The sequence below is a fragment of the Aethalodelphis obliquidens genome, unplaced genomic scaffold (assembly GCF_003676395.1).
Source record: "Aethalodelphis obliquidens isolate GAN/ISIS:26980383/991018 unplaced genomic scaffold, ASM367639v1 scaffold7, whole genome shotgun sequence".
In the NCBI taxonomy this organism is placed as follows: domain Eukaryota; kingdom Metazoa; phylum Chordata; class Mammalia; order Artiodactyla; family Delphinidae; genus Aethalodelphis; species Aethalodelphis obliquidens.
The window spans coordinates 4,272,623-4,299,754 of record NW_020837951.1 but is presented as its reverse complement, the minus strand read 5'-3'; the positions used below and the strand labels follow the sequence as shown (position 1 = coordinate 4,299,754).

At 53.8% G+C, this 27,132-nt stretch overlaps 1 protein-coding gene across 2 annotated transcripts in view; it reads left to right on the top strand.

Annotated features, from left to right (window-relative positions):
* Positions 1-27,132, top strand: part of NTNG2 (netrin G2) — a 74,441-nt gene that overhangs the window by 39,847 nt on the left and 7,462 nt on the right. For both annotated transcript variants that reach the window (XM_027104463.1, XM_027104462.1), the window contains exons 4-6: positions 21,031-21,203; positions 23,737-23,763; positions 24,700-24,837. In XM_027104463.1, the coding sequence (XP_026960264.1) occupies positions 21,031-21,203; positions 23,737-23,763; positions 24,700-24,837 (338 nt within the window). The remainder of the gene's footprint in view (positions 1-21,030; positions 21,204-23,736; positions 23,764-24,699; positions 24,838-27,132) is intronic.

Below are 27,132 nucleotides of genomic sequence, written 5' to 3'. Positions count from 1 at the left end.
TCCCTCCCACCCTCCCTATCCCACCCCTCTAGGTGGTCACAAAGCACCGAGCTGATCTCCCTGTGCTATGTGGCTGCTTCCCACTAGCTATCTATTTTATGTTTGGTAGTGTATATATGTCCATGCCGCTCTCTCACTTTGTCACAGCTCACCCTTCCCCCTCCCCATGGAAAAGGATATCTTTTAAAGGTAATTGCTTTTATTTGTTTGTTTGTTAATTTTATTTTATTTTTGGCTGTGCTGCACAGCTTGCAGGATCTTAGTTCCCCGACTAGGGATTGACCCCTGGCCACGGTGGTGAAAGCACTGAGTCCTAACCACTAGACCACCAGGGAAGTCCCTAGAAAAGGATATTGATGGTAGTTGCACGATAACGTGAATGTACTTAATGTCACTGAATTATCCACTTTAAAATGGCAAAATAGTAAGTTTTATGTTATGTATATTTTAACACACACACACACACACACATACACACACACACACACACACACACACAAGAAGAAAAAGAAATAGGTGGATGGCTTCCATGTCAGACTGTCCAAGTGCAAATCCTGGCTCAGGTGTGACCCAGGGCAAGTTTCTTAACTTGTCTGTGGCTCCTTTCCCACCTCCATAAAATGGAGATAATAACCATGGAGTTGTTTGTTTGTTTCATTTTTGGCTGCATTGGGTCTTTGTTGCTGTGCACGGGCTTTCTCTAGTTGCAGCGAGCAGGGGCTACTCTTCGTTGTGGTGTGCAGGCTTCTCATTGCGGTGGCTTCTCTTGTTGCGGAGCATGGGCTCTAGGCACACGGGCTTCAGTAGTTGTGGCATGCAGGCTCAGTAGTTGTGGCTCACGGGCTCTAGAGCACAGACTCAGTAGCTGTGGCTCACGAGCTTAGCTGCTCCGCGGCACGTGGGATCTTCCCGGACCAGGGCTCGAACCCACGTCCCCTGCATTGGCAAGCGCGTTCTCAACCACTGCACCACCAGGGAAGTCCCATAACCATGGAGTTTAAATCAGACAACCCGTGAAGAGGCTCAGAGCTGTGGCCAGACCGTGGTAAACATGCAGTAAGTGCTAGGGTCACCACTGTGTCAATAAAACACCAGGATCCCAGGGAGTGATCAGCCTGGAGTTCCTTCTACGGGGCCCGTGTGCTTTCAGGAGAGTGGGCCTGAATGGTCCTGGACTCCCGGAAATACATGCTAAGCATCGTGTGGGTGTGAGGTCGGCCCGAGTGAGGGCCTTCATTTTCATTCCATTGCCAAAGGGGTCCGTGATCCCCAAACGTTTGGAGAGTCAGTTTCGTGTTCTATTTTTTATTTTTTCAACCCAACATGTATGTTCCCAGCTCATTAAGGACAGAGATTTTGTTAGGCGCAGTTTACACCCTTTAACCGAACCTGCCAATCTTCCTGAACCACTCCCTCCCACCAAAGATGGGACACGCACCATACTGTCGTCTGCTGAGGACTGGGGCGGGGGCAGAGCTGTGCTGAGGATATGGGGGGGTGTCCACTGCCAAGTGTGGCAGGGGGACCCATGGGGCATTTGTCCAGGCTCCTTTGGGTACCTCTGGGCTGCTCACCTACCAGGTGTGGCCCCAGCCCTGGTGGGGGGGGGGGGGCAGCAGCGGGGTCCTGGGTTTGGCTGGGGTCTCAGAAGATATGGGGCCCCAGTGGGTGAGTTAGGGATGGAATCCCTGACAGTGATGCCTTCCAACAGTGCTGGGGAGAACGAGCGCCCCCCTTTCTCTCGCTGAGTGGGGAGGATTTCCTTCTGAGAGTTTTGTCACTGTCGTATTAATTCATTCAATGGATATTTTTAATGGGCACTTGTATTAGTTAGTCTCCTAGGGCTGCCATCACCAAGTACCACAGATCAGGTGGGCTTAAAACAACAGAAATGTATTGCCTTACAGTTCTGGGGGCTTGAAGTCTGAAATCAAGGTGGTGGCAGGGCCATGCTCTTTCCAAAACCTGTCAGGGAGAATCCGTTCTCCGAGCTGCTGGGGGAAGCCAGCGTCTTTGGCATCCCCTGGCTGTAGATGCGTCATCCCATCCCTTCGTCTGTCTTCTCGTGGCCGTCTTCTCTCTGTGCCTCTGTCTCGATAGAGTGTCCTCCCCATATCTCTTCTTCTTAAAAGGACAGCAGTCGTACTAGACTAAGGGCTCACCCTACTCCAGTATCACTTCATCTTAATTTATATCTTTTTTTTTTTTTGGCGGTACGCAGGCCTCTCACTGCTGTGGCCTCTCCCGTTGCGGAGCACAGGCTCCGGACGCGCAGGCTCAGCGGCCATGGCTCATGGGCCCAGCCGCTCCGCGGTACGCGGCATCCTCCCGGACCGGGGCACGAACCCGTGTCCCCTGCATCGGCAGGCGGACTCTCAACCACTGCGCCACCAGGGAAGCCCCTTAATTTATATCTTAATCACATCTGCAAAGACCCTGTTTCCATATCAGGTCAGAGTCACAGGCACCAGGATAGATAGAACTTCCATCTATCTTTTTGGGGGACACAATTCAATCTATAACAGGCACCTACTATGTGTCCAACATAGCCAGGTGCTTCAGATCCAAGAGCCCCACGGGGTTTACGGTCTAGTAGGGAGATGGGAATAAACAAAACAAACCACCACAGGTGACTCAAGGTGCTGGGAAGGTGACAAACCGAGGGGGCTACAGGGAGGGTGGCTGGGAGGGGCGACCTGACACCAGGCCCCAGGTGGTGGGGGAAGCCCCCCGAGGAAGTAGCTTTGCAGGCGGAAGGGGGAGCCGGAGCAGGCGGAGGTGCGTTTCTGGCAGGGGAACCGCAGGTGCAAAGGCCCTGCCTTCAACTCACGGGTGATGCCTTCTAAGAGCTTAATATGACGTGGCTAGAGTGTGTGAGCGCCGTGAGAGCAGAGGGGACAGGGCCATGTGGTGCTAGCCCTGCAGCCTCGGGAGGGAGTTGGTTTGTCCTAAGTTCAGGGAAAGCCATTGCAGGATTTTAGACGGGGAGGTCACACTGATTTCTGATGCTTGGCCGGCCGCTTGAGCTGGGAGGGGCAGCTGGAGGGAGACCAGGCAGTTTCCGCCAAGACAAAGCACAGCCTGGACTGGGTTCTGGACGTGGAGATGGGAGCCGAGGGCTGCCTGGGGATGGAGTTGATGGAGTGGCTGGTAGGAGGCATCCAGGGGAGCCCCGGGTTCTGGCTGGAGACCCTGGGTGGATGGAGATTGTACCTAGTGAAGTGGGGACAGCCGGGGGAGGAAGAAGTTTCTGGAAGAAATGTTTGAATATGTTTACATTTTGCTTTATACATTATCATCCAGTAAAATTGACCTTTGGGGGTGCAGTTCTATGAATTTTAACCCACGTAGATTCATAGGACCACCAGCACAATCAAGACACAAAACAGTCCATCTCCCCAGAGAGCTCCCTCGAGCTGCCCCCTTGTAGCCACACCCCCCTCTCCCGGCCCCCAGTCCTCAGCAAACACTGATCTCTGTCACTACAGCTTTGTCTTTTTGAAAACGTCTTGTAAATGGAGTCGCACAGCATGTGAGAGGCTTCCTTCGCTCAGCACAGTGCCCTCAAGGTGCTTGTGTTGTTGCCATCAAGCATGGTCCTTTTTATTGCCGGGGAGCATCCTGCCCCCAGCACTGCAGTTCCGTCCATTGTTGCAGGAGGGGGGACCCCTTCCAGGGCCCAAGTGGGCTCTTGTCTAACACTTGGCAATGAATCGTCCGAGGAGACGCACGTGCTGACAAAGCAGACTTTATTGGGAAGGGGCGCCCGGACGGAGAGCAGCAGAGTAAGGGAGCCCAGGAAGACTGCTCTGCCACGTGGCTCGCAGTCTCGGGGTTTATGGTGATGGGGTGAGTTTCCGGGTTGTATCTGGCCAATCATCTTGCTTCACCCATATTTTTTCTGACTCAGGGTCCTTCCTGGTGGCGCGTGCATCTCTCAGCCAAGATGGATTCCAGCGCGAGGGTTTCTGGGAGGTTGGTAGGACATATTATGGGCTGGCGTCCCCTTCCCCTTTGGGGCCCCTCCCAAATTCTTCTGGCTAGTTTTTGGCTGTAGCACCGGGCTCCTTATCGGGACCTCCTGTTGTGAGACAACTCAGGGAAGCAGTCATCGTCATGCCGGGCCAAGGTGAGCGGTTTCAATCAACGGTTCCCTAACACATTCGCTCAGAGAAGGGAATTTCAGTTGCTTCCAGTTTGGGGCAGCTATGAATAGAGCAGCTCTGAGAATTCGTGTAAAGGTTTGGGTATGAACATAAGCTTTCATTTCTCTTGAGTGAATCCCCGGGTGTGGGATTGTAGGGTCATATGATAAATGTGTGTTTAACTTTATAAGAAACTGCAGAACGGTTTTCCCAAGTGGCTGTGACCCCAGAGGAAGAGTTCTGGTTTTTTTAAATTTTATTTTATTTATTATTATTTTTTTTTTGCGGTACGTGGGCCTCTCAGTGTTGTGGCCTCTCCCGTTGCGGAGCACAGGCTCCGGACGCGCAGGCTCAGCGGCCGTGGCTCACGGGCCCAGCCGCTCCGCGGCACGTGGGATCCTCCCGGACCGGGGCACGAACCCGTGTCCCCTGCATCGGCAGGCAGACTCTCAACCACTGCACCACCAGGGAAGCCCCAGAGTTCTGTTTTGACCTGTTGCTGTGAGGTGCCCTTGAGGCATGGGAGCATTTGGACGTCCAAGTCTGAAGGGCAGGCAACCCAGTCCCGGGCTTAGAGATGACCCCCGACGCCATGGGAGCGTGTGAGGCTCTGAGAACAAGGAGGAAGGTGAGGGCTGGCCTGGGATGGAGCCCTGGGAAGTTGGACGGTGAAGGCAGCACATGGAGAGCAAGGAGCCATAGAGGGGAGAAAATCGGGAAGGATGGTGCCCGAAAGCCCAGTGGGCGGAGCATGTCCAGGGGGCATGGGCATCAGTGTCCAGTGCCACTGAGGGGTCCAGACAGAGGACGGCCAGGTGGGTCCGTGGACTTAGCAACGTGGAGGTCAAAGGTGACCTTGGGAGGGCAGATTTGGGGGAGTCGGGGACAAAGCCCATCTTGGGTGGATTCCAGGGTGAATGCAGAAGATTTTAAAAGAATGAATGAGGGGTAAAAAAACCAAAAGTGGTGTCGATAAGGCTTTCCAGAGGTTTGATCATGAAAGGGAGCAGGGAAATGGAGTACAAGCTGGTGGGGAGTTTGAGGGAAGGAAAGGGTTCTTCCTGAAAAGAGGGAGGGACCGCAGCACCCTGGGGTTCTGGTGATGATGCAGAGAAAACAGAAAGGAACAGCAGGGGAAACTGCTGGAGAAAGCCATCAGCGAGGGGCAGAGGGCCTGAGAGGATGGGGGCGGGGTGGGGGGGGGGGCTTCCACGATGTACAAGGAGAAGAGAACAGGTGCGGGCTGACAGACAATATTTCGGCCAGAAACCCCGCATCTTACACTTCTAAAGACCCCATATCGTCCCGGCAACCGAAGGCAGCCATCCTCGGGGCTCCAGGGTCTCTTTGTACTGAGTCGATAGTGGCACATCTTGGTGTCAAAGAGAAGACTGCGTTTGAATTCAGACTCTTTCATTTGCTAGTTTATGGTCCAGGGCAAGTCTCTTCAATTTTCCCGAGCCTCAGTTTCCCCATCTGTGAAATGGGATCCTACTGTTTTGAGGACTGTCTGAGCACTTGTAGGTCAGCTCAAGGCCTGACGTGCAGTAGGTGCTTGCGAAATGGGAGCCCTTGTTATTTGTAAGGAGTCAGTATTTAGTTACCTGAACAAAACCCCATTTCCACGGGTGCGTGGCTCACCTGGGGGACCCTCTCCAGCCAAGTTGAATCCCTGGATCTGTGCTCCTGTCTGGCTCTCTGCCCCGCCCCCAGCTTGGGGATTGGAGGGACCTTATTAGCTGTAACTGAGGCTAATGAGGCATGGGCAGGACAGACAGGGCTGGAGTGGGGGCTCCTGCCCTGGCTGGGCCGCTTCTCTACCCCACAACAGGGGGAGCCCAGAGTGGGTCATTTTGAAGGCTTGCTGGCACGCTGCCCCTATCAAGCATGTTTTATTTATTCATTTTTAATTAATTTATTTATTTGGTCACGTCGGGTCTTAGTCGCGGCACGCGAGATCTTCATTGCGGCATGCGGAATATAGTTCCCTGACCAGGGATTGAACCCGGGCCCCCTGCATTGGGAGCACGGAGTCTTAACCACTGGACCACCAGGGAAGTCCCTCAGCACGTTTTAGATTTACAGGTGCTCCCTTATATGTACACACGTACCTGCCCCACCTGCACGCGTGAATCCACTTCCACAAGCAGTGGTCACACACACACATCACACGCTCCACCGCCTTCACGCAGCCCAGGGCACAGAGGCTGACCCGCAGGACGAGCCGAGCCTTCTGCAGAAGCCCAGGGTCGACGAGGGGCCTCGTCTGGGCTGCCCTGGCCTCGGGGAGTCCGGGTGCCTCTCCCCCATTTGGAGTTGCCTCTTTCCACTCTGTGGGGAAATGCCCACCTCTGGATTCCTTTTTTTAAAATATCTTTTTTTAAATTGAAGTATAGTCGATTTGCAATGTTGTGTTAATTTCTGGTGTACAGCAAAGTGACTCAGTTATACATATATATATATATATATATATACATTCTTTTTTATATATTCTTTCCCATTATAGTTTAATCATAGGATAACTATATCGTTTTGAATATAGTTCCTTGTGCTATACAGGAGGGCCTTGTTGTTTATCCATTCTATATATAAAAGCTTACATCTGCTGACACCAACCTCTCACTCCACCCCTCCCCCAACCCTCTCCCCCTTGGCAACCACAAGTCTGTTCTGTACGTCTGTGAATCTGTTTCTGTTTCATAGTTAGGTTCATTTGTGTCATGTTTTAGATTCCACATATAAGTGATATCACATAGTATTTGTCTTTCTCTTTCTGACTTACTTCCCTTAGTATGACAATCTCTAGGTCCATCCGTGTTGCTGCAAATGGCATTATTTCATTCTTTTTTACGGCTGAGTAGTTTTCCATTGTATGTACGCACCACATCTTCTTTACCCATTCCTCTGTCAATAGACATTTACGTTGTTCCGTGTCTTGGCTATTGTGAATAGTACTGCTATGAACATAGGGGCGCGTGTAGCTTTTTGAATTAGAGTTTCGTCTGGATATATACCCAGCAGTTCGATTGCTGGATCATATGGTAATTCTGTTTTTAGTTTCTGAGGAACCTCCATACTGTTCTCCATAGTAGCAGCACCAACTTACATTCCCACCAACAGTGTAGGGGGGGGTTCCCTTTTCTCCACACCTTCTCCAGCATTTGTTATTTGTAGACTTTTTAATGATGGCCATTCTGACCAGTGTGACCACCTCTGGATTCCTACCCACCTCTCCCATCCCACTCTGTCAGCCTGAGCAGTTTCCTACATGGACCCCATCACTACCCCTGCCCCACAGAGAGGGGCATCAGGATTTTGTTTGGGGAGGGGACTGGACTTGCCCCCTTCAGCCTTGCCCCTTCCACATGGAGGTTTTTCCCCAAACCCAAACCCAGTCACGTCACTGCCCTGAACAACACCCTTCAGTGGCTTCCCATTGACCTTAGAAACTCCGTTCCCGTGGACCACACATCCTTCCTCTCGCCTCCCTGGGCAGCCTGGGCCCTGAGTCCTCACAGGCCAGCCCCCCGCCCGGAGCTGGGTCCCTCTGACTCGCCTCAGGGCTTCTCCTCCTGCCTGCAGCACAACGCACCCCGTCCGCCCCTCCTGTCTGGCAAACGCCTCATTCCTCAGGGCTTGGCTCGCAGGGCGCCTCTCCGGGGTCCCCGCAGGCTGGCGATCCGGGCGGCCAGCCCTTGCCTCCCCTCCTCTGGCCTTCAAAGAGCACAGCAATCCCACTGCATTGTCACAGGTGCGTTGCTGCACACACACTCCTGTATCCAGCCGCCCTCCCCCTTCCCCACCCTGGGCTCTGAGCTCTGAGAGGACAGGGTCTGGGTCTGTGTTCTTGACCCTGTGAGGCCAGCACTGAGAACCAGGCAGGAATGCTGTGCATTCGTTGAAGTCATTCGCTCATTCGTTCATGAACAAATGGGTCTTAATATTCGTAACTCTTTCGGAGGAGAAGGGGTCTGGAATCCGGGAGCCAGGAGGTGGGTAGACAAAACCAATGGGCTGGCCCTCCACCATCACGCCCAGCACGCCTCACATTTCCCCCTCTCCCCCGACCCAGGCCTGGCCCTCCCCTCCAGGGTGTTGAGCCCTCCCACAGGGGAGGAGGTGAGCTTGCTTCAGGCAACCAGCCTGGTCATACCCAGCGTGTCTCCCCCAAGCCACACGCCCGAGCCCCCCAGCACCCCTCCATCAGCCTCTCTCCTGTTGGCTGGGAAGCTGCCTCTGGCTTCATAATGGGTAATAGGATTTATCAATAGACTGGAGGAGGTGATGTATGTTAAAGCACTTAACATAAAAGGACTTCGCACAGAAGCCCAAATCTGATTTGGCAATGAACTCAGCTGCCAGCCTGACTGCGTTCCAGGAGATGCAGCAGCTGGCGTTCATCCACGTGATCCTGAGAGAGCCAGGTCACGCCAGGTGGCCGAGGCCTTGCACACCCGCGCCCCGCGGCTCGGCTTTCAGTGTCCCCTCTTCTCGGGGTCTCAGGGCTTGACTTGAAGCCTTTTGACCCAGACGGTTCAGATTCTCCAGCATCCAGGAGCCCTCTTTCCACTAGTACCCTAGCCCTGCCCCCATTCCACTAATTAGCTATGAGTCCAATATTTTATAGCCTTCCCTTAGCGAGATCCCCAACTATGGCCTTCTCATTGCTGGTCACCTCTTGATCCAGCCTCTCTGGGATCAGGAGAGGTTCTCCTGGCCATCGCTTGCTTCCTTGAAGGCTGCCAATCTCTCCACGCTGCTGTGTACCAGCCAAAGACACGGTCTCTCACTTAATCCCCCAAAGAAGATCTAACACCCCCAGGCCACGGTGAGCCATTGCACGTGGACTCACAGGCTGGGGCGAGAATGATCACGTACAAAGAGAACACTTCAAAGGATGGCCATTAGCCAGCACTGACCCGGAGACCCAGCCATTGGCCGTGGCCACCGGCTGCCTGGGAGGGGCAGCCCCTGGACCACCTCTGTCGTGAGCCCCCAGCCCCCTCTCATGGCTGCATCCTTCCTCCCTGGAGCCCAGGCCTCCAGCCCCAGATGCATGAGCCCCTCCACAAGGGAAGTGCCCTTCTCGAGGTCGGCCTTCTCCCTCATGTGTCCACCCTCACGTGCTGACATCTCCAGGCCAGCATAGGCTCGGGGTTCGCTTCCCTATAAACCCGGCAGCCCACTGAACTGTTTTTCCCCAAACAAAAGAACAGTCTTTCCCCAGAAATAAATGCTCTCTCTGACAAGAGAAATGGGAAGGCGCTGCTGGAGGCTTTCAAATAGAAACTTGTTTCAAGCGACTCTGACCTTCAAGGTGTCAGAAATACACCCATCCGCTCCCAGAAGGCTGCATACACAATGCTGTTTGGACAAGTGGTAAAAGAAGTGGGGGAGACGCCAGGAAGAGGCGATCGATTACCAAGACCGCCTGGGGTCCTGGGCTCTCCCGAGCGCCCCACCTGTGCTCACCGAGGGGTCCCTGTGACTGCCCTGAAATCCTGGCAAGTTTGACCATTGAGGGGAACCAGCCCCGGCCCCCTCCTCCCTGCCCGGCTCCGGCACCCGGCTCTCTCGCTCGCCTAAACTTACCACTTCCCCATCTTTCCCCCAGGAGCCGATGACATCACTCTTTCCGGCAGCCAGGAGTTGACCTACATTCCTCCGCCCTCCTGTCTGGGAGGCGCTCCAAACACCCCGCTCCTCTCACCCTGAGGAGGGGAGGGCCCGGCTCACGATTTCGATTTTCGTGGCGCACTGGTGCCAGGCCCGTGTCCAGATGGCACTCCCGCCGGCAGGGCCCAGGCGCTGCCCGCCCCTCCCTGCGGGGCAGGGCACGCTGGCGCCTGGTACCGGCCGGTGCCCCTGCCGTCCGACGACTGCTTCGTGCTTCGCGCGGCTGTCAGGCCCCCGGCCGGGCCCGGCAGGTGGACAGGAGCGGGTGAAGTCAGCGTGTCGGTCTCCTCCTGGCAGGAGCAGGGCACATTTCCCTGAGAACTCAGGTTGTCTGGGGTGGCCTTCCCGTGCAGGTGAGGCTCAGTCCTGCCTCCGTCATGGTCCCCTGGGGCTCGTTAGGGACTCATCAACTAGAGAAAAAGAAACAACTTAGCGACTTAGAGGAGAAGGCAGCCGTGGCCTCCTCTCTGGAGGGCAGGCAGCCCGGCCAGCTTCTGATGGGTGGGTGGGGACACCCAGGCCAGGCCTTGAGAGGGGTCAGGGGTCGGGCCAGAGGGCCATGGCTCACCATGTGCCTGAGCAGGGGTGACAGGTAGGGCTGCCAGATAAAACGCAGGATACCAGCTAAATCCGAATTTCCGGTGAGCCACAAACAATGTTTTTAGTGTAAGCGTGTGCCCAGATGCTTCACGGGACACACAGGCAAACCTTGTTTCACTGCTCTCACTTTATTGAACTTTGCAGATAATGTGTTTTTTTAATAAATTGAAGGTTTGTGGCAACGCTGTATCGAGCAAGTCTGTCGGTGCTGTTTTTCCAACAGCGTTTGCTCAGTTCAGGTCTCTGTGTCGCATGTTGGTAATTCTCGCACTACTTCAAACTTTCTTTCATTATTATTACATTGGTTGTGGTGGACAGTGATCTGTGATGTTACTGCTGCAACTCACCAAAGGCTCAGTTGATGGTTAACATTTTTCGCAATATAATATTTTTTTAGTCAAGGTGGGTACATTTTTGTAGACATAATACTATTGCACACTTAATAGACTACAGTATAGTGTAAACGTAACTTTTATATGCACTGGGAAACCAGAATAATTCATGTGGCTCACTTTATTGCGATATTTGCTTTATTGGTCTGGAACTGAACCCGCACTATCTCCGAGACACGCCTGTACTTATACTAAAAAATTATTCAGCGTTTACCTGAAATTCAAAGTTAACCAGGCATGCTATATTTTTATTTGCTAAATCTGGCAACTGTAGTGACAGTCGGCCCTTCGTGGAAGTGACTCTAAGAGGACAGTGGGCGCGTCCCAAGGGGCCTGGAGAAAAGGCCAGCTGATCTCAGCGGGGGGGGGGGCTCTGGAGTAGGGTGTCGGCAGGACAGCATGGATAAGGGGACCTGTGCCTTGGGGCTGGGCACCCGGGGGCTGCCGAATAAGGACAATCTTTGTTCCTGGGGATCCCCCCAGATTCCCACTGATGTCACTTGTTGGCCATTAGCAATGGCAAAGCAGCTGGTATTTACGGGGGGCTCCCTACGTGCCCGACCCTGTGCTGAGCATGCCCCATGGGCCAGCCCATCTTCATCCTCTCAATAGCCCTGTCCCGTGGAAACCGTCAAGTCCCCCGTTTTATGGACCCGGAGACTAAGACCCTGCGGTCACCTGCCACCACACTGCTCCAGCCACGATAGTGCCTGGCTTTCACTGAGCCGTTAAGGCTCATCCATGCCAGATGCTGTGCAAAGAGCCTCTGTGCCTCGTCTCCTCCCTCCCTTCCTTTCCTCCTTCGTTCATTCAGCCGCTATCGACTGAGAGCCCACTGCGTGCCAAACAGTATATTAGGCACCCATGAACAACTAAATAGAAAAGTTGAAAAGCTAAGATGTAATTCAAGCCTTCCAAACTGCAAGCGAAAGGTCTGAGATCCGGAGAAGTGACTCGCTCGAGGTCACCCAGGCAGATCAGGAGCAGGGAATCTGCTCTGACTCTGGCTACTGACTCAGTGTCTCTGTTCCTCCGTTACCCCCCGTTCTTACGGAGCCACTCCTGCTGCCATCCAAAGGGTCAAAGCCCTGGGATTCTGTGATGGGGCAGGCAGCAGATCCTGATGGGCTGGGAGTGGACTGCTGGCCAGCCTTGCCCTGTCCCTCTTTCATTATTAAATAACGTTCCCTGATGGATGAGCCAAAAAGTGCTGTGTAGCGGGGTCAGGCATCTCAGATGATGGCTTTCTGGTGAGATTGATGGTTCTCAAAGGTCAAATTCAGAAAGTAATTCCCTAGGAAAATTGATTGCGTGGATGCAGGAGAAATACTCGGGCCAGCGGCAGAGCCAGGAGTCTGGACCACCCACCTGCGTCTAGACGCAGGCTGCAGTTGGCGTTAGAAAGAAAGTTAGGAAAGGGAGCGTCTTTCTCCTGCATTTCCTAGGCTGAGGCAGGGCCTCGGGATTGGTAGTGGGCTTGGGGGAGTATCTGTCCGGTGGCCCCTCCCCACTGGCCTTCATTATCCAAGTGGAATCAACATAAGGCAAGTGCCGGGAGAGACAGGCCAATAGAATATGGTGATGAAATCCAAGTCTGGCACCCGACAGTTCTGGGTTCAAATCCAGCCTCTTCCACCCAGAGACCTGGGGGTGAGTTCGTGACACTTGACCTACTACAATCTTATATCCTTACCTGTAAAATGGGAAGAGTGATGCCTTCTGGGTTTTCACAAGGATTCAGTTAATAATGCACGTCACCTGTCCACCTATGAGTGCTCTATATTTATATATGCTTGCTTATTTATTTTAATTTCATCTCCCGAGGGCCTTCTGGAATAGGGAAGGGAAACCTCAGGACAGAAGCCTGAGGGCGGGGAGGAAAGGACATGACTGTGTCCTTTGGGGGAACTGTGGGCAGGTTGGATTTCTCTGAGCCTATGTCTGTGTGAGAGCCAGCACTGGAGGACCCCAGGCCGCCACCCCCTTCTTAAAGTGGGGCTCACCAGCTGTGTGGCCTTGGGCCTCTTGCTGAACTTCTCTGTGCCTCATTTTCTTGTCTGTAAAATAGAGATAATAGCAATAAACCTTTCATGAGGTTCTTGTGAAGAACCAACACATTTGTTCAAAGAAAGATCTCAGGACCCCATCTCTAGACACTCATAAAGATAAGAAATGAGAAAACCAACAGGACACTAGCGTTTGCCCAGCGCTTACATGCATGCCTTCAGGGCCATGTCTCAGTTGCTCCTTAGGACAACCATATGAGGTAGGTGCCACTGCCATCCCTATTTTACAGATGAGAAAACAGAGGCCGAGGAACTTCAGCAACCCTCCTAAGGTCACACAGGAAGTGGCAGAACATCCCAGGCTAGGGCGACGAGGGGCCAGGGCTACCATCTTACAATCAGCAGGAAAGGCAAGAGGAGTATGAAGCCCAAATGAGCACCTGTGTGCGAGACTGGGTGACACGGCAGATGCATTACTTATGTCCATTCGCTCATCCCCTATTCAGGAATGACCGAGGTCACCGATCCTCACAACAGCCCGTGGTGTGACCAGGGTTGTTGCTCCCCATTCTCCAGGTGAGAAAACTAGGACTCAGATTAGTGAAGAGTTTGTGCAGGGCCACCCAGCACGTGCACTGGGAACGGGTCGAAGCCCTGCCCGCTGATCCCAGGACCCCAGTGCCCGCCACACTGGGCCACCACGGCATGCGGACGTTCAGTGTGGGCTCTGGCGTCAGGCTGCCCGGATTCAAGTCGTGGGTCTGCCCCTTACCAGCTGGGGGGCCTCAGGCAGCTCACTTCACCGCTCCAGGCCGCAGTTTCCCCGTCTGTATAATGCAGATAATAACAGTATGTCATTCATAGGATGGTTGGTAAAGGCTGAAGTGTTTATCCGTGAGTTCTCAGAATGGTGCCTTATATCAGCTGTGTTCACCCAGCAAGACTTTCTTTAAGGTGCAACGTGCTAGGTTGATACAAATAGTAAAACAAACCTTTGAAGCTTTGCAGGAGAGAGATTGCAATAAAACCCTGGTTCCCAGGCTTTAGACACTCAGGTAACGCCCTCACTATTTCCCATATTTTCCAGTTAGTTATTCATTTGTTTGTTTAGCAACAGCTGTACTGAAATGTAATTTACAAGCCATAACATATCCATTTAAAGTGCACAATTCAGTGGCTTTTGGTATATTCACAGAGTTGTGCAACCATCCCTATGGTCAACTTTAGGGCATTTTCGTTTCCCCAAAAAGAAACCCTGTACCATCTAGCGGTCACTCCCATTCTCCCCTCTCCCCAGCCCCTGGCAACCACGAGTCTACTTTCTGTCTGTTCTGGGCATTTCATATCAGTGGAGTCATACAATATGTGGCCTTTTGTGTCTGGCTCCTTCGTGTAGCATGATGTCTTCCAGGTTCACCCACGCTGTAGCAGGTGTCGTGCTTTGTTCCTTTTTATGGGTGAACAATATTCCGTGGTGTATATACACCACATTTGGTTTTTCTGTTGATGGACATATGAGTTGTTTCTACCTTGTGACTATTATGAATAACACTGCAGTGAACATTCATGTACATGTTTTTGTGCAGATGTGTTTTCGTTTCTCTTGGGTATATAATATACTTGGGAGGGGAATTGCTGGGTCATATGGTCAGTCAGTTTCACTTTTGAGGAAAGTTTTCCAAAGTCACTCACAACACTTTACATCCCCACCGGCAGTGTACACGGCTTCCATTTCCTCCAGATTCTCACAATCATTTTCTTGTTATTATCTGTGGTTTTGACACTAGCCATTCGAAGGATGTGAGGTGGTAACCTTGTAATTTGCTTGCATTTCTGTGATGGTTAGTGATGTGAGCATGTGCTTGTTGGCCATTTGTGTATCTTCTTGGAAGAAATACCTATTCAAATCCTTTCCTCATTTGAAAAATTGAGTTGTTTTTTTATTATTGAGTTGTAAGGGTTCATTATATGTTCTTAGATGTAAGTCTCTCACCAGAGAGAAGATTTTTCTCCCATTCTGTGGGTTATCTGTTCACTTTCCTGATGGCGTCCTCTGAAACACAAAAGTATTTAATTTTTATGAAGTCCAATGTATCTATTTTTTCTTCTGTTACTTGTACTTTTGGTGTCATGTGTAAGAAATCACTGTTTAATCCAAAGTCATGAAGATTTACCCCTGTGTTTCCTTTTCAGAGTTATCTAGTTTTAGCTCTTACATATAGGTTTTTGGATCCTTTTTTTTTTTTTTTTTTTTTTTGCTGTACGCGGGCCTCTCACTGTTGTGGCCTCTCCCGCTGCGGAGCACAGGCTCCAGACGCGCAGGCTCAGCGGCCATGGCTCACGGGCCCAGCCGCTCCGCGGCATGTGGGATCTTCCCGGACGGGGGCACGAACCCGCGTCCCCTGCATCGGCAGGCGGACTCCCAACCACCGCGCCACCAGGGAAGCCCCTTTTGATCCATTTTGAGTTAACTTTTGTTTATGGCGTGAGGTTGAGTTCTAATGTCAGGCTTTTGCATAAGGATATTGCACATGATTTATTTATTTACTTAATAATTTCTTCAAATAATATGCTTTTAAACTTTGACCTTTGGCCAAATAACATTTTTGAGATTCCCAGGCTTGGTGAGTCTGTCACTTAAAAAAAAAAAATACTGTGTAATCAAAAATAAACAAAATCGATTAAACTCTTTTATAGTTCTAGCCCGCATCTCCCCCAGTCATGTCGTATGCTCCACTTTGGGAGATTATGCTTATTGCAATGAGCATTGGGACGAGGGAAGGTATAGCAGGGGCTGATGGGAGGTCCTCCCTGCAGAAGCGACATTTGGCCTTGAACCTGACACGCCCACTAGGTGTTAGCTTTAGGAGAAAGGGGCGGAGCCTGGCAGCTCGATCCAAGCGGAGGGAACTGCATTGCGCAGAGGTCTAGAGGAAAGCAGGATCAGAACACATGCTGGACAGAGATGGGAAGGGACACAGAGACATGGAGAGACATAGAGGGACACAAAGAGAGACCCAGAAAGGTGAAGCCCCCCCCCCCCCAACACACACAGCGCATTACTCCCTGCAATGCGCTCCCTGCAAAAGTCAGGAAGTCTGAGAAGCGGTTCCATTGACTGGGTTCTGTTTCTGTGCCAGCCCTGGCGAGGCTTCCCCCACACTGTGTGGGCTCCTCCTGGCAGCCCTGCCCAGCAGGGAACTTCTTCTCTCCCCGATAGAGGAGGCACAGTGCTCATTCCAGGGCTCAACCGGGGAGGGCAGGGAAGCCAAGACACCCTCTGGGAGATGAAGATGGTGGGCGGGGCTGGCCAGCACGGGGTGGGGCAGAGCCAGGGTCAGGGAAGGAAGTCTGGATTTGGATCCAGAGTAACCTCTAAACTGCACGACCTTGGGCAGGCTTCTCTCCGGCTGTACCCCGAGCCCCCGCCAGACCTGTCGAGCTCTCACATTCTGTGACTCCCTCTACCATCATCATTATAACACGCTACTCAGAGTCAGCTGCCCTTTTACAAATTTTTAACAAGCCAAGGTCAGTGTTAACACCCAAAGTTGAGATGGCAATCTTTGTTTTCTGTAGCTGATATCTGAAAATATCTGATCCTCGGGCCAGAGGCATGCGGTACATTCCTGGTTCCACCCAGCTGGGGTGTTCCTCTCCAGCTAGCTCAGTGGTATGGTAAATAGGAATTCAGATGAAAAAATTAAAACCTTCTGAGGTCAAATACCAGAAGGTTTGTTTTGCAAACAAACTTTTGTTAGACAAAGTCAGCAGGTTTCTTTCCTGCAGGACTTGTCAGAGCCTTTAATATGCTAATGTGCACTGGGACCCTGGGTGGAGGGTGGCAGTCAGGGAGCAGAATGTGAGGGCATTAGGAAAGCATCATATGTGTTGACCAATAAGGTTTAAACACAGAACCTTTCTTTGCCATGGACCATCCTTGGGGTCTAGTGTTCCCAGGAAGAAGGGTCCCCAGTGCCAGCGGGTGCCTGCCCAGCCCTCTCTGTGCCTTTCCCAGAGCTGAGCACATAGTAGACTCACAGTACATATGTGGTAATCGATTGGAACTCCAGGGAAAGAGTGAACAGGCTTTCTCATGCTCTGTTTGTTTCAGCTTTGTGCTGAAGTAAAACCTTGACAGGGCTAAGTGTCCAGGGAAGATGGAGTTAAAATAGCACAGACTTTAGCACTGGCTAATTTCCTTGGACAGGGCCTTCACTCTACACCAGAATTCTATTCCAGAGAGTTCAGAAAACCTCCTTGAACCTGGGACTTGAGAGTCACGAACAGTGCGTGGTGTGTAACATGGAGCGACGGTTTCCCAAACAGGACCCTGACGTACCTGCTTCTCCTCCTGAGAGGAAAGGCCTGTGTGAGCTCAAGAACCAGCCTCCCTCCCCGCCTGGCCTGACTTCCAGTTTTCAAAAACCATTTGTTATCTACTTATAATAAGTAACACCTGCTCACTATAGAGAATGCAGGAAACGTGCAAAGTGACAAAGAAGGAAATAGAAATAATAACTATAATCATTTATAATCCCACCCCTCCCTCAGGACAAGTACAGGAATACCTAGATGTATTGTCTACTGGTGTTTTGGGTATGGATATATGTACTTAAACATAATCAGAAGCTGCATGTACTAGTCTGCTTGGGCTGCCATAATGGAGTGCCACAGACTGGGGAGCTTTAACAACAGACATTTCTTTATTTTCTCACAATTTTGGAAGTTAGAAGTCCAAGATCAAGATGCTACCAGGGTTGGTTTCTGGTGAGACCCCTCTTTCTGGCTTGCAGATGGACAATTTCTCACTGTGTCCTCACATGGTGGAGAGAGAGCTCTGGGGTCTCTTCCTCCTCTTGTAAGGGCACCAACCCTAGGGGATTAGGGCCCCACCCTTCTGACCTCCTTGAACTTTAATTACCTCTCTAAGGGGTCTCTCTCCAAATACAGTTGCACTGGGGCATTAGGGCTTCAACATGTGAATTTGGTGGGGGGGACACAATTCAGTCCATAACACTATAATACCTACAGTTTGGTATCTTACATTTTTACAATCCATATTCTAAGCCACGTTAGCCTCTTGGACTCCGGAGTTGGATATCTCTGCGTTCCGGTTTCAGTCACAGTTTTGGACAGCCCTGTGACTCTGGGCAAGATACTTAACCTCTCTGAGCCTCCATTTCCTCGTCTGTAAAATGAAGGTGACAATAGTACCAGCGTATGGTCTTTTCATTTCTATCTGGAACATTCCCCAAGGTTTGAAGTAGCCTTTGACAACATAATATTTAATGGCTTTATAATACTCCATAGCATGGATGTGCCCAATTTCCTGTAACCATTCCTCAAGATGATATGAGGGCAGAGAGAAGCTATGAGAAGGAAGGCAGCCCCGGCACTTCTGAAGCCAGCAGGCAGCAGGTTAACTCCAAGCTGCAGGGCTGCTAGGAACCTGGCAACCAGTTTTCCCCATTTGGGATCCTTGCCCGGGAAGGCCGGCCTCACAGCAGTGCTCCAGTCAGATGGAGTCAGAGAAGGCAGGAGGGGAGGCAGGACTGATTTATGAAGCGGGAAGATGCAGGGAGTTAAGTATTCATCGTGTGAATAAGCAGAGGCTAAGGGGAGACGCTCTGTCCGGGAGGAGTGTCCCTCAGGGGAAGGTGGGGTATGAAGAGAAGGGGGAAATTACGAGCTGGAGAAGAAATGCTGGTTTAGCATTCGGGGAACAATCTTTGAGACGATGAGATCCAGCGAGGGGAAATGTTGCACACGCCGGGCGTCACTGGTGGGACGTAGGCGCCTCCGCCCTGGTCCACGCCACTGTCCTCTGCTGCCAGCCAGGCACAGCTTCCTCCCCGCTCTCCATACCCTGGCTCTGGTCCCCCTGACAAAGCATCCTCCATGAGGCGACCGCGGTGATACATAAAATAAGAGCCAGAGCGGGACACCTCCAACCTTCCAATGGCTTGCAGAACACAACCCAGCCTCCGAACCACGGTCTGGCCTCCTCTTCCCCCTTACCTCATCTTACACCTTACAGGTTGAGCTCTTCTCGGCCCTAGGGTCTTCCCCAGTGCTCTTGTCTCCTTCCAGAAGGTTCTCCCCTCCTTGCCTGAGTAACTCTCGATGTTAAATTGTTCTTCGTGGAAGCCTATCCTGCTGCCCCCAGACTAAGTTAAGACCCACCCATGATCCCCTCTCCTTTGTAGAACACGTGGGCACCTATAACAATTGGCACTAATGAAAGATTTGCATGATTATTATTTTTAAATTAAGTCTATATTAAATTTTAGGGTTTAGGTTTACAGAAAATTGAGCAGATCATGCAAAGAGTTCCTGACACCCGGGTTCCCCACCCAGTTCCACCTGTTATTAACATCTTGCATTAGTGTGATACGTTTGTTATAGTTGATGAACCAGCATTGATACAGTGTTGTCAACTCAAGTCCACAGTTGACACTAGGGCTCTGCCTTGCTGCTCTGTGCTTCTATGGGCTTTGACAAATGTGTAACGCCGTGTGTCCGCCGTGACAGTGTCACCTACAGAATCACTTTGCTGCCCTGAAAATCCCCTGGGCTCCACCTGTTCATCCTTCCCGTCCCTCCCCCAATCACTGATCTTTTGATCGTCTCCCCGCTGGACCCTATCCTCCATCAGAGCAGGGACCCCATCTGCTTTGTCGACCATTATACTCACCATTCCCAGCTCAGAGCCTGGCACATAACAGGTGCCCTATACACATTTTTCTTTGTGTATTTTCATAAAAAGAAAATCCTACCAAACACATTATTCTGCAATTTGCTTTTTACAAATATTGACAATATATCTTGGAAATCTTCCCATATGAGAATAGGGAGCACTCTGTCTCTCTAACTTTTTCTTGTGGACGGTTTCCAACATGCATACGAAAATAGAATCTACTATGATGAACCAAGTTCACCCAAGTTCAGCAATTCACTCATAGCCTTTCTTGTTTCGTCTGAATCTCTGCCCATGTTTTCCCTTTCTGTGTTCTTCCGAAGCAGATCCCAGACATCAGATACTTTCCTCTGTAAATACTCGTGTGTGTCCCTAAAGGCAAGAACTTCTAAAAAGGTAACCACAGTACCATCATTGCACTTAATAAACATTAATTTAGTATCACCAGATGTAGTCAGTGTTCACATTTCCAGTTGTCTCACGAATATACATTGTTTATCTGAGTTTAGAGGTTGTCTGACCGAGATCCAGATGAGGTCCACGATCTGCACTCGATTGCTTTGCCTTTGAGGTTTCTCCTGATCTGGGTCCCTCCTCCCTCCATTTCAAGTTTTGCCCCTTGCAATTCATCCGTCCTATAAACTATATCATCACTTCCGGGTTTTGCTGCTTGCGTCCCCCTGGTGGTGTTTAGTATGTTTCTCTGTCCTCTGTATTTCCTATAAGTTTGTAGCTGGATCCAGAGCGTTGATCAGATTCAAGTTCAATTTGCCTTGACGAGACTTTTTCTTTGGTTGTCTCTCTCTATCGATGCTCTGTGCCAAGAGCTATCCGTTCGGTAGGGGATGCTACGTGGTGACTTTCAAATTCTGTCTTTCCTTCTTCAGTTATCAGCTGGAATGCTTCTATAAAAAGAAACATCCCCTCATCAACTACTGGTTACCTGGAGGTACCCTTTTTATAGGACGGGTGAGACAAATGCTTGATTCTTTCCCTGTATTTACTGGTTTCAGGATGATGAGTTGCCTATAAATATTTGAATGAATGAATGAATAATACATGTGTGGATGAATTGACAGGGTTTGGGGAGTTGGGATTTCTTTCTGCCCTCAAGGGCATGGGTGTGGGCCGCGGCTGAGAGCAGAGGTACAGCCTGGGGCCAGGTCCACGTCTCCACAACCAGGGACAGGTAACTCTTGCTACCTGTCAACCCTCCATGGTTGAGAGCAAAGGTGACCAGAAGCTGCGTTACTAAAAATTCAGCACCTGGGACAAGGGCATCTCATCACGCCCCCCACCCCCCTCACTGAGAGGTAGGAGCCAGGGACCCCTCATGCTGGGGAAGGACTCAAAATGTTGAATCCGGGAGCATTTGTCCCGAAGGAGAGTCGTGGCAGGTTGGACAGATGGCCTCAAGAGTCCCTTCCAGGCCACCCTCCAAGCCCCTCCAGAGAGCTGGAAGAGCCCGCCCACACGCTCACTGACGCCTTGCCCCCTCCGTGTCCCCCCAGGTGCAAGTGCAACCTGCACGCCAACCTGTGCTCCGTGCGCGAGGGCAGCCTGCAGTGCGAGTGTGAACACAACACCACAGGCCCTGACTGCGGCAAGTGCAAGAGGAGCTTCCGCACACGGTCCTGGCGGGCTGGCTCCTACCTGCCACTGCCCCACGGCTCTCCCAATGCGTGTGCGTACACAGAGCGGCCGCTGCACCCGGGACCACCCCCCCCCCGCCCACTGCCCCCTCGGACCAGTGAGGCCATGGTCTCCCCTAGCCTTCAACCTCAGGAGCTGTGGATCCCGTCACGCACACACATGCACACACATGTACTCCCTACAAAGGTGTGCACACAGAAACAGGCACGCATGCACACGTGGGCACACATGCGCACACACACATATGCACACACAGGCACACCCTTGTTACCAAGCTCCTAAGCGCCAGGCTTTGTCGTCAAGAACCTCTAGCACACCTTCATCCTGCTGGACACCTGAGCTGAGCCTCCTCAGCATCCTTCCGCTGGCCTCTTCCCCTTCTTGTCCCCAGGGCAGGAGAGAAGGCCCAGAGGGTGTCAGGGAGGAGGGGGTAGGGAGTCCTCGCTCCGGGCTAACCGTGAAGAGCAGCGCCATCCCTCATTACCAGTGTTTATGGGGCATTTGCATAGCCACGTGCTATGGGGTCCCCACTCCCTCAGCCCTTAGGGGGGCCCCAGGAAGCGGGTCTCCTGTTACCCCATTTAACAGAGGGCTCCTCCGAGGGCCTGGCCCGTGCCGTCTGCATGGCCCTCTCCTCTCCCGGCTCAGCCTTCCTGTGCCAGAGGTCATCCTCGGGGTGCGCCCACACACGCCTGCACTATGAACACGCTTTGGGGGCCCCCATCACTGGCCCCCAACATAGTCCCTGGGTATCTCCCTGAAATCAAGAGTCCCAGGGAGCCCCCAGCTGCCATGGACAAGGGGGCCTGGGCTGGCCCCAGAGTGGGACTCCCCAGCTGCCCCCGCCCCAGTGATTTGCTGACACTGGTCAAGTGCTTTGACAAGGAGGCTGCACCGGGCACCTTCCATACACAGCTTCTCAACCCTCACAGTAACCCCTCGGGTGCTATTTTCATTATTATCCCACCCTCCAGATGAACAAACAGAGCCCCAGTGACCCTCAGTGCCCTCCTAGTTTAGCAGCAAGTTAGATGCCACCACTGGACCCAGCTCCAAAGCCAGCATGGGCCGCCGGCACCGCTGGCACCGCTCAGCTCGCCCCTCCTGGGCACGCTCCCAGGAGCCCCTCCATCGGCACCCCCGCGACCAACCGGTGAAAGATTTATGCAACTTTAGGCTGACAAAGCCGGAAGCCTCGCAACAAGGCTGTGACAGGCATGTTGTGCGTGTGCGGGCAACGCTTAAGAAGCCTTTGAAGGGTGACCTCCCAGAGTCACGGCACCTGCTGGCCTGCAAAGGCACGGAGAGCGCTCTGGGTGACAGCCCAGCGCCGCCCGGCTCCCCCCTCACCGCGTGCCCAGCCCACCTCTTTGTTGCCAGAACCGTTTCTTGAACACGTTCCTTCATCGCTGTCACCTCCCTCTGGCTCGCAGGCTCATCCCTTCATCTGTCCTGCTGGCCTCCCCACCTCCCTGCTTCCTCTCTGGACCCTGTTCTCCTCCTGGAAGGATCCCCCAAGGTCCCCCGGCACCCACAGACTAAGACCCTTACCTGCAGGTCATGCACTGTGGGCCCCCAGGTGCATCCTCCCAGGCCTCCCTCACTGTCCCGCCGCCAGGGTCACCAGGGAAGGTCCTCACGCCACACGTCCCCCTGCCCACATCTCGGCATCCACCCCAGGGCTCCCGGGGCACGGAGGGGTGTCCTCACGCTCCGTCCTTTGTCAGGACCGCCTGGAGGGGAAGCTGTGGCCCTGGCTCCTTCCTTCTGAGACTGACGATTCCCGCCCTGGTACCCAAAGTCCCAGGTCAAACTGTGGCCTTGGGCCCCTCTCATCCCCAGGGCACAGACAGAGAGGCCCGGGTCGGAGTCAGGCCTCTGCCACTCACAGCTGTGTGGCCTTGGACAAGCCATTTCTCCGCCTGAGCCCTGTTTTCTCAGCTGTAGAATCAGGACCCTAATAAAAGCCCCTGTGGGGCTGTGTGAGGACTGAACAGCCCAGGTGGGGACAGCACTCAGCACGTGCCGACGTGCAGAAAGCTCTCAACACGTGGCAGGCGCTGCGATCATCTTCCAATCAGTCGTTCAGCCGTCCCTGCATTTCCTCAGGTGGGAGCATGCACCACGGTTTCCCTCTGGTGGTAACTTCCATCAGAGCTTCCAGTAAACCAGTCTGTCTCCGTGGCTGGGGACCCTCATGTTCTCTGAAATCCCATCACTCCTGAGAGAAGGGCCACCCGCCTCCTTGTCCTGCACTGGAGGACCCGAGAGTCTAAAATCAAATGAGAAAGGTGCCTGTGAAGCCCCCAGCGAGGCTTATCAGCAGGTCCCCTGATAGGGTAAGTCACAGCTCTGAGACTCAGTTTCTCCATCTGCAAGATGGGCTCATAGGGGCCCCTCCCTCTCAGGGCGCCAGTGAGGATGGAATGGATGATCTGACCCAATCCCTGCACGGAGAGGTGCCCAGGCCCCCTGATTTCCTTTCCCCAGCCCTGCCACCCCCTCCTCTGCAGGGAGGAGGTGGCCGGGCCCCTTACTCTGCTGTGACCCTTCTCTCTCCGCAGGTGCCGCCGCAGGCTCTGCCGTTGGCAGTAAGTACACACCTGGGTCACCACCACCCTGGGAAGGCGACTGGGGCCCCCAGTGCATGAGCCTCTTTGCATGTCCTGGGAAGAGCAGGAGAGAAGAGACAGGGCTTTCCTGTCCCCCTGGGTCCATAGGCCTCACCACCCGCTCCTCTAATCCATTTGCTTCTTCCCCCTCCTTCGTGTCTCACAGTTCCTCCCCCTAGCTTCTCAGCTGGTGCTGCTTTGGAAAGGTCCCCTGGCCCCCCGGGGGCGCTCTCTGCCCCTCCCTCTCCTGCCAGGCAAGAGTGGGGGTCACCTTCCCCGACCAGTGGCAGAACCCCTCCCCCGCAGTCTGACCATGGGGTTCGGCCTCCCTCCGGGCAGCCCGCAGCTATCACCTCTGCAGCCGCTCGCCCACGGGGAGGCTGAGGGAAGTGAGCCCGGATCCCGACGCGTCCAGGTCAGCTCAGGCCCCAGAGCAGCCAGACCATCTGAAGGAGGGTCAGGGGAGTCCCGAGAGCTCCACAGGGAAGGTGAGGCAGGGCGATAGGGGGTGACCACCTATCACGAAGTCATCAGCCAGCACGCACAGTGCCAGGCGTCGGCTAAGCAGGATACTCGTACTATCGCGTTTCATCCTTGAAGCCACCGCCCCCCTAGGTGGGTATCGCCATCTGCTCTCAGATTCAGCAGGAGAGAACTTGTCAAACAGCCAGCCAGTGCAGACCCCAAGTCTCAGGAAGGCTTCCAGGGGCGCCGCCTCCCTCCGCCAGGGCTCTTTGGGGCCACGCTCAGCCCCGGGGCTGCTCCCTGCGGGGCACCAGCGGGCAGAGAGGGGGCCAGAGGAAGCTGGGCCTGGCGGGGACGCTGGTCCACTCGTGGGGTCTCAAGTTGCGCCTCTGCGTTGCTCCACACCCGCCAACTCCCCCACCCTCTCTTACTTTTCTCATCTCTTACCAGGCATCCGCAGGTCCCGGAAAGACCCCGTCCCCAAAGCCCCTGTGGCCGCCGTGGCCGTGAGGGGGCACCCCACCACTCCTGCCCCTTCCACATCCACTTCTTGGGCCCCCATGGCCCCCAGCACCCCACAGCCCACAGGTGGGTGCCCAGCTACAGCCCCAGCTGCCCTGCCCTTTCCCACTTCTGGCCCGAGTCCCTGCCTCTCTCTGTGATGTGCAATGATGTGGGAGCATCAGCCCTGGGGAGGGCAGGGGCTTGGCTTTTGGAGTAGAGAATGCTAGATCCCAGAGCCGCAAGGGCGTGGCGCCAAGAGCCCTCCGGGCTGCCTGGACACACCTGTCACTGGGCCCAGCCAGGGCATCCAGGGCTCCCATGAAAGTCCTGCATCCTCTTCCTGCTGCCCACCCGCACCAGGGCACTGCTCAGCCTGGCCAAAAGGCGGGGTGACCTAGCAGGGGGTGCCCAGGGGAGCCGGCCCAGGCCCCGCCCCCACCAGCCATCCTAGCCCTGGCTCTGCCCCCTGCCCATCAGCAGCTGACCCCCAGGAACGGACAGTGCAGGGTTAGCCAAGAAGGTAGACTCCTCAGATCAGCAAGGCGGAAGGGAGCCTCTGAGCTGGCGTTTTCAGACTCTGGGCTGCTGGGCCTTTCGGGGCAGGGCCAGGCCAGGGGTGTGTTCAAGGCTTGGGGTGCTGGGGTGGCCCCCTTGTCTCACCCGGCCTCACTTGGGGCATCCCACCGGCTCCTGCCTACCACGAGTGCCAGGAGTCTGAAAGGACTCATCCCTCCCAGAGGATGCCGGGAAGATGTGGCCAAGGTCCCTGGTCCCCAACAGTGTGCCCCGCCTCTGCCCCACCCCCTCTGCAGGGCGGAGGCGGCGGGGTAAGGGGCCCCTTACTCCTTGGGCAGAGAGAGAGAACTTGTCAAACAGCCAGCCAGTGCAGAGGCCCTTCCTCTCTCTGACGCTCATGGACCCTTGGAAGGGTGGTGTTTCCAACGGACAGAGACCCCTCTGTCCCCTGGGGAGGGATCCCCGACACTCCGGCTTTGGCCTGTTGGGGGTCGGTGCTCAGAACGCTCCCAGCCAGTGAATGCCGTGGAAAATGCCCAGCTCCTCCACTGGACCAGAGGGTGCCACATCACACTTCTTTTCTTTCTCCCTCCTTCCCTTCTCCACGGGAGACATCTGCGGGGGGCAGGGGGCCAGCCGGGAGATTCGAGGATTTCGGGATGGCCTCTTGGCCCAGGAATCCTCTCTGGGATGGAGGACGTGTGTCACTCTGGAAATCCGGGCTCCGGGCACAAGTTGGTCCAGCCGCCTGAGACTTGCGCTTTTTTTGCTGAGCTTGTGGTGGGCACACGGGACCAAAAATAGTCGTGGTAGGTCCCGTGTCTGCCTGCAGACGGTGATCCGTCTGGGTGGGAGGCCAGACGCTCACACACACACATTGAGGAACCCGGACCCCGTTTCTGGAGCTGCTTCTGACGTGGTACGAGGGGTGCAAACTGCAAAGCTAGGAATTAAGGAAAGCATCAGAGTCAGGGCGGTGAGCCTGGACGAGAGAAGGTTTGAATCGTGAGGGTCCCCAGGACTCAGGTGGTGAGAAGGACGTGCCCCTCCCTCCAGGCAGGACCATCCTTCAGTGGGGTCGTGGTCCACTTTGCATCCTGAGTTCAGTGCCAGGCTGCAGGCATTAAGAGAAAAAGGCGGCTGCGGTGTGACAGCCGGTGGCCTGAGTGTCCCAAGCCTTGGGGATCATCAGACCTCCTTAGCAACCGAAGCCTGTGCCTGGGCCCCCATTCCCCCCACCCCACGAGTCGTGACTCGCTGCAGCTAGTGGAGCTCGGACGTCTCCTGGGCCAGGAGCTTGTACTCTATTCCTTGCTCTCAGCCCCGTGAGATGGGGCTGTTATTTTCGTAGTCCCGTAGGTGAGGATATGAAGGCTTAGGAAGAAGCAGCTGGATTTTCATGGTATGTAAATTATACTTAATAAAGCTGTTTTGAAAAAAGAAAAAAGAAGTAGTTGCTCAAGATTACAGGCAGGACCTGAACTCGGGGCTCACCGACTCCCGATGCTTCCTGCCCACTCAGCCACCCAGTGCCACGGCCCCGAGGCCTCGGGGGTCTGGGAGGTGGTGCCGCCTTTAAGGCCTGGCTCGCACAGCTCCCCAGCTCCGAAGGAACAGACGGGGCCTCCATCTGGCCCTGGCAAGTGACACAGGTCATTGCGAGAAGGTTCCTCCTGCATACCTGAGCCTGTCCCTGGACAGCCCAGTCTTTTCCACCCCCAGGCCCCCATGAAGGTCCTGATTCTCTCCAGGTACCTCCCAAGAAGTGCTTCAGGCGCTCTGGCCCAGGTCCACCTGGGCCCTTGAACCCCTGGCCCAGATGTTTCTCCCTTCTGCCAGCGTCAAGCTGTCCGGAGGGCAGGG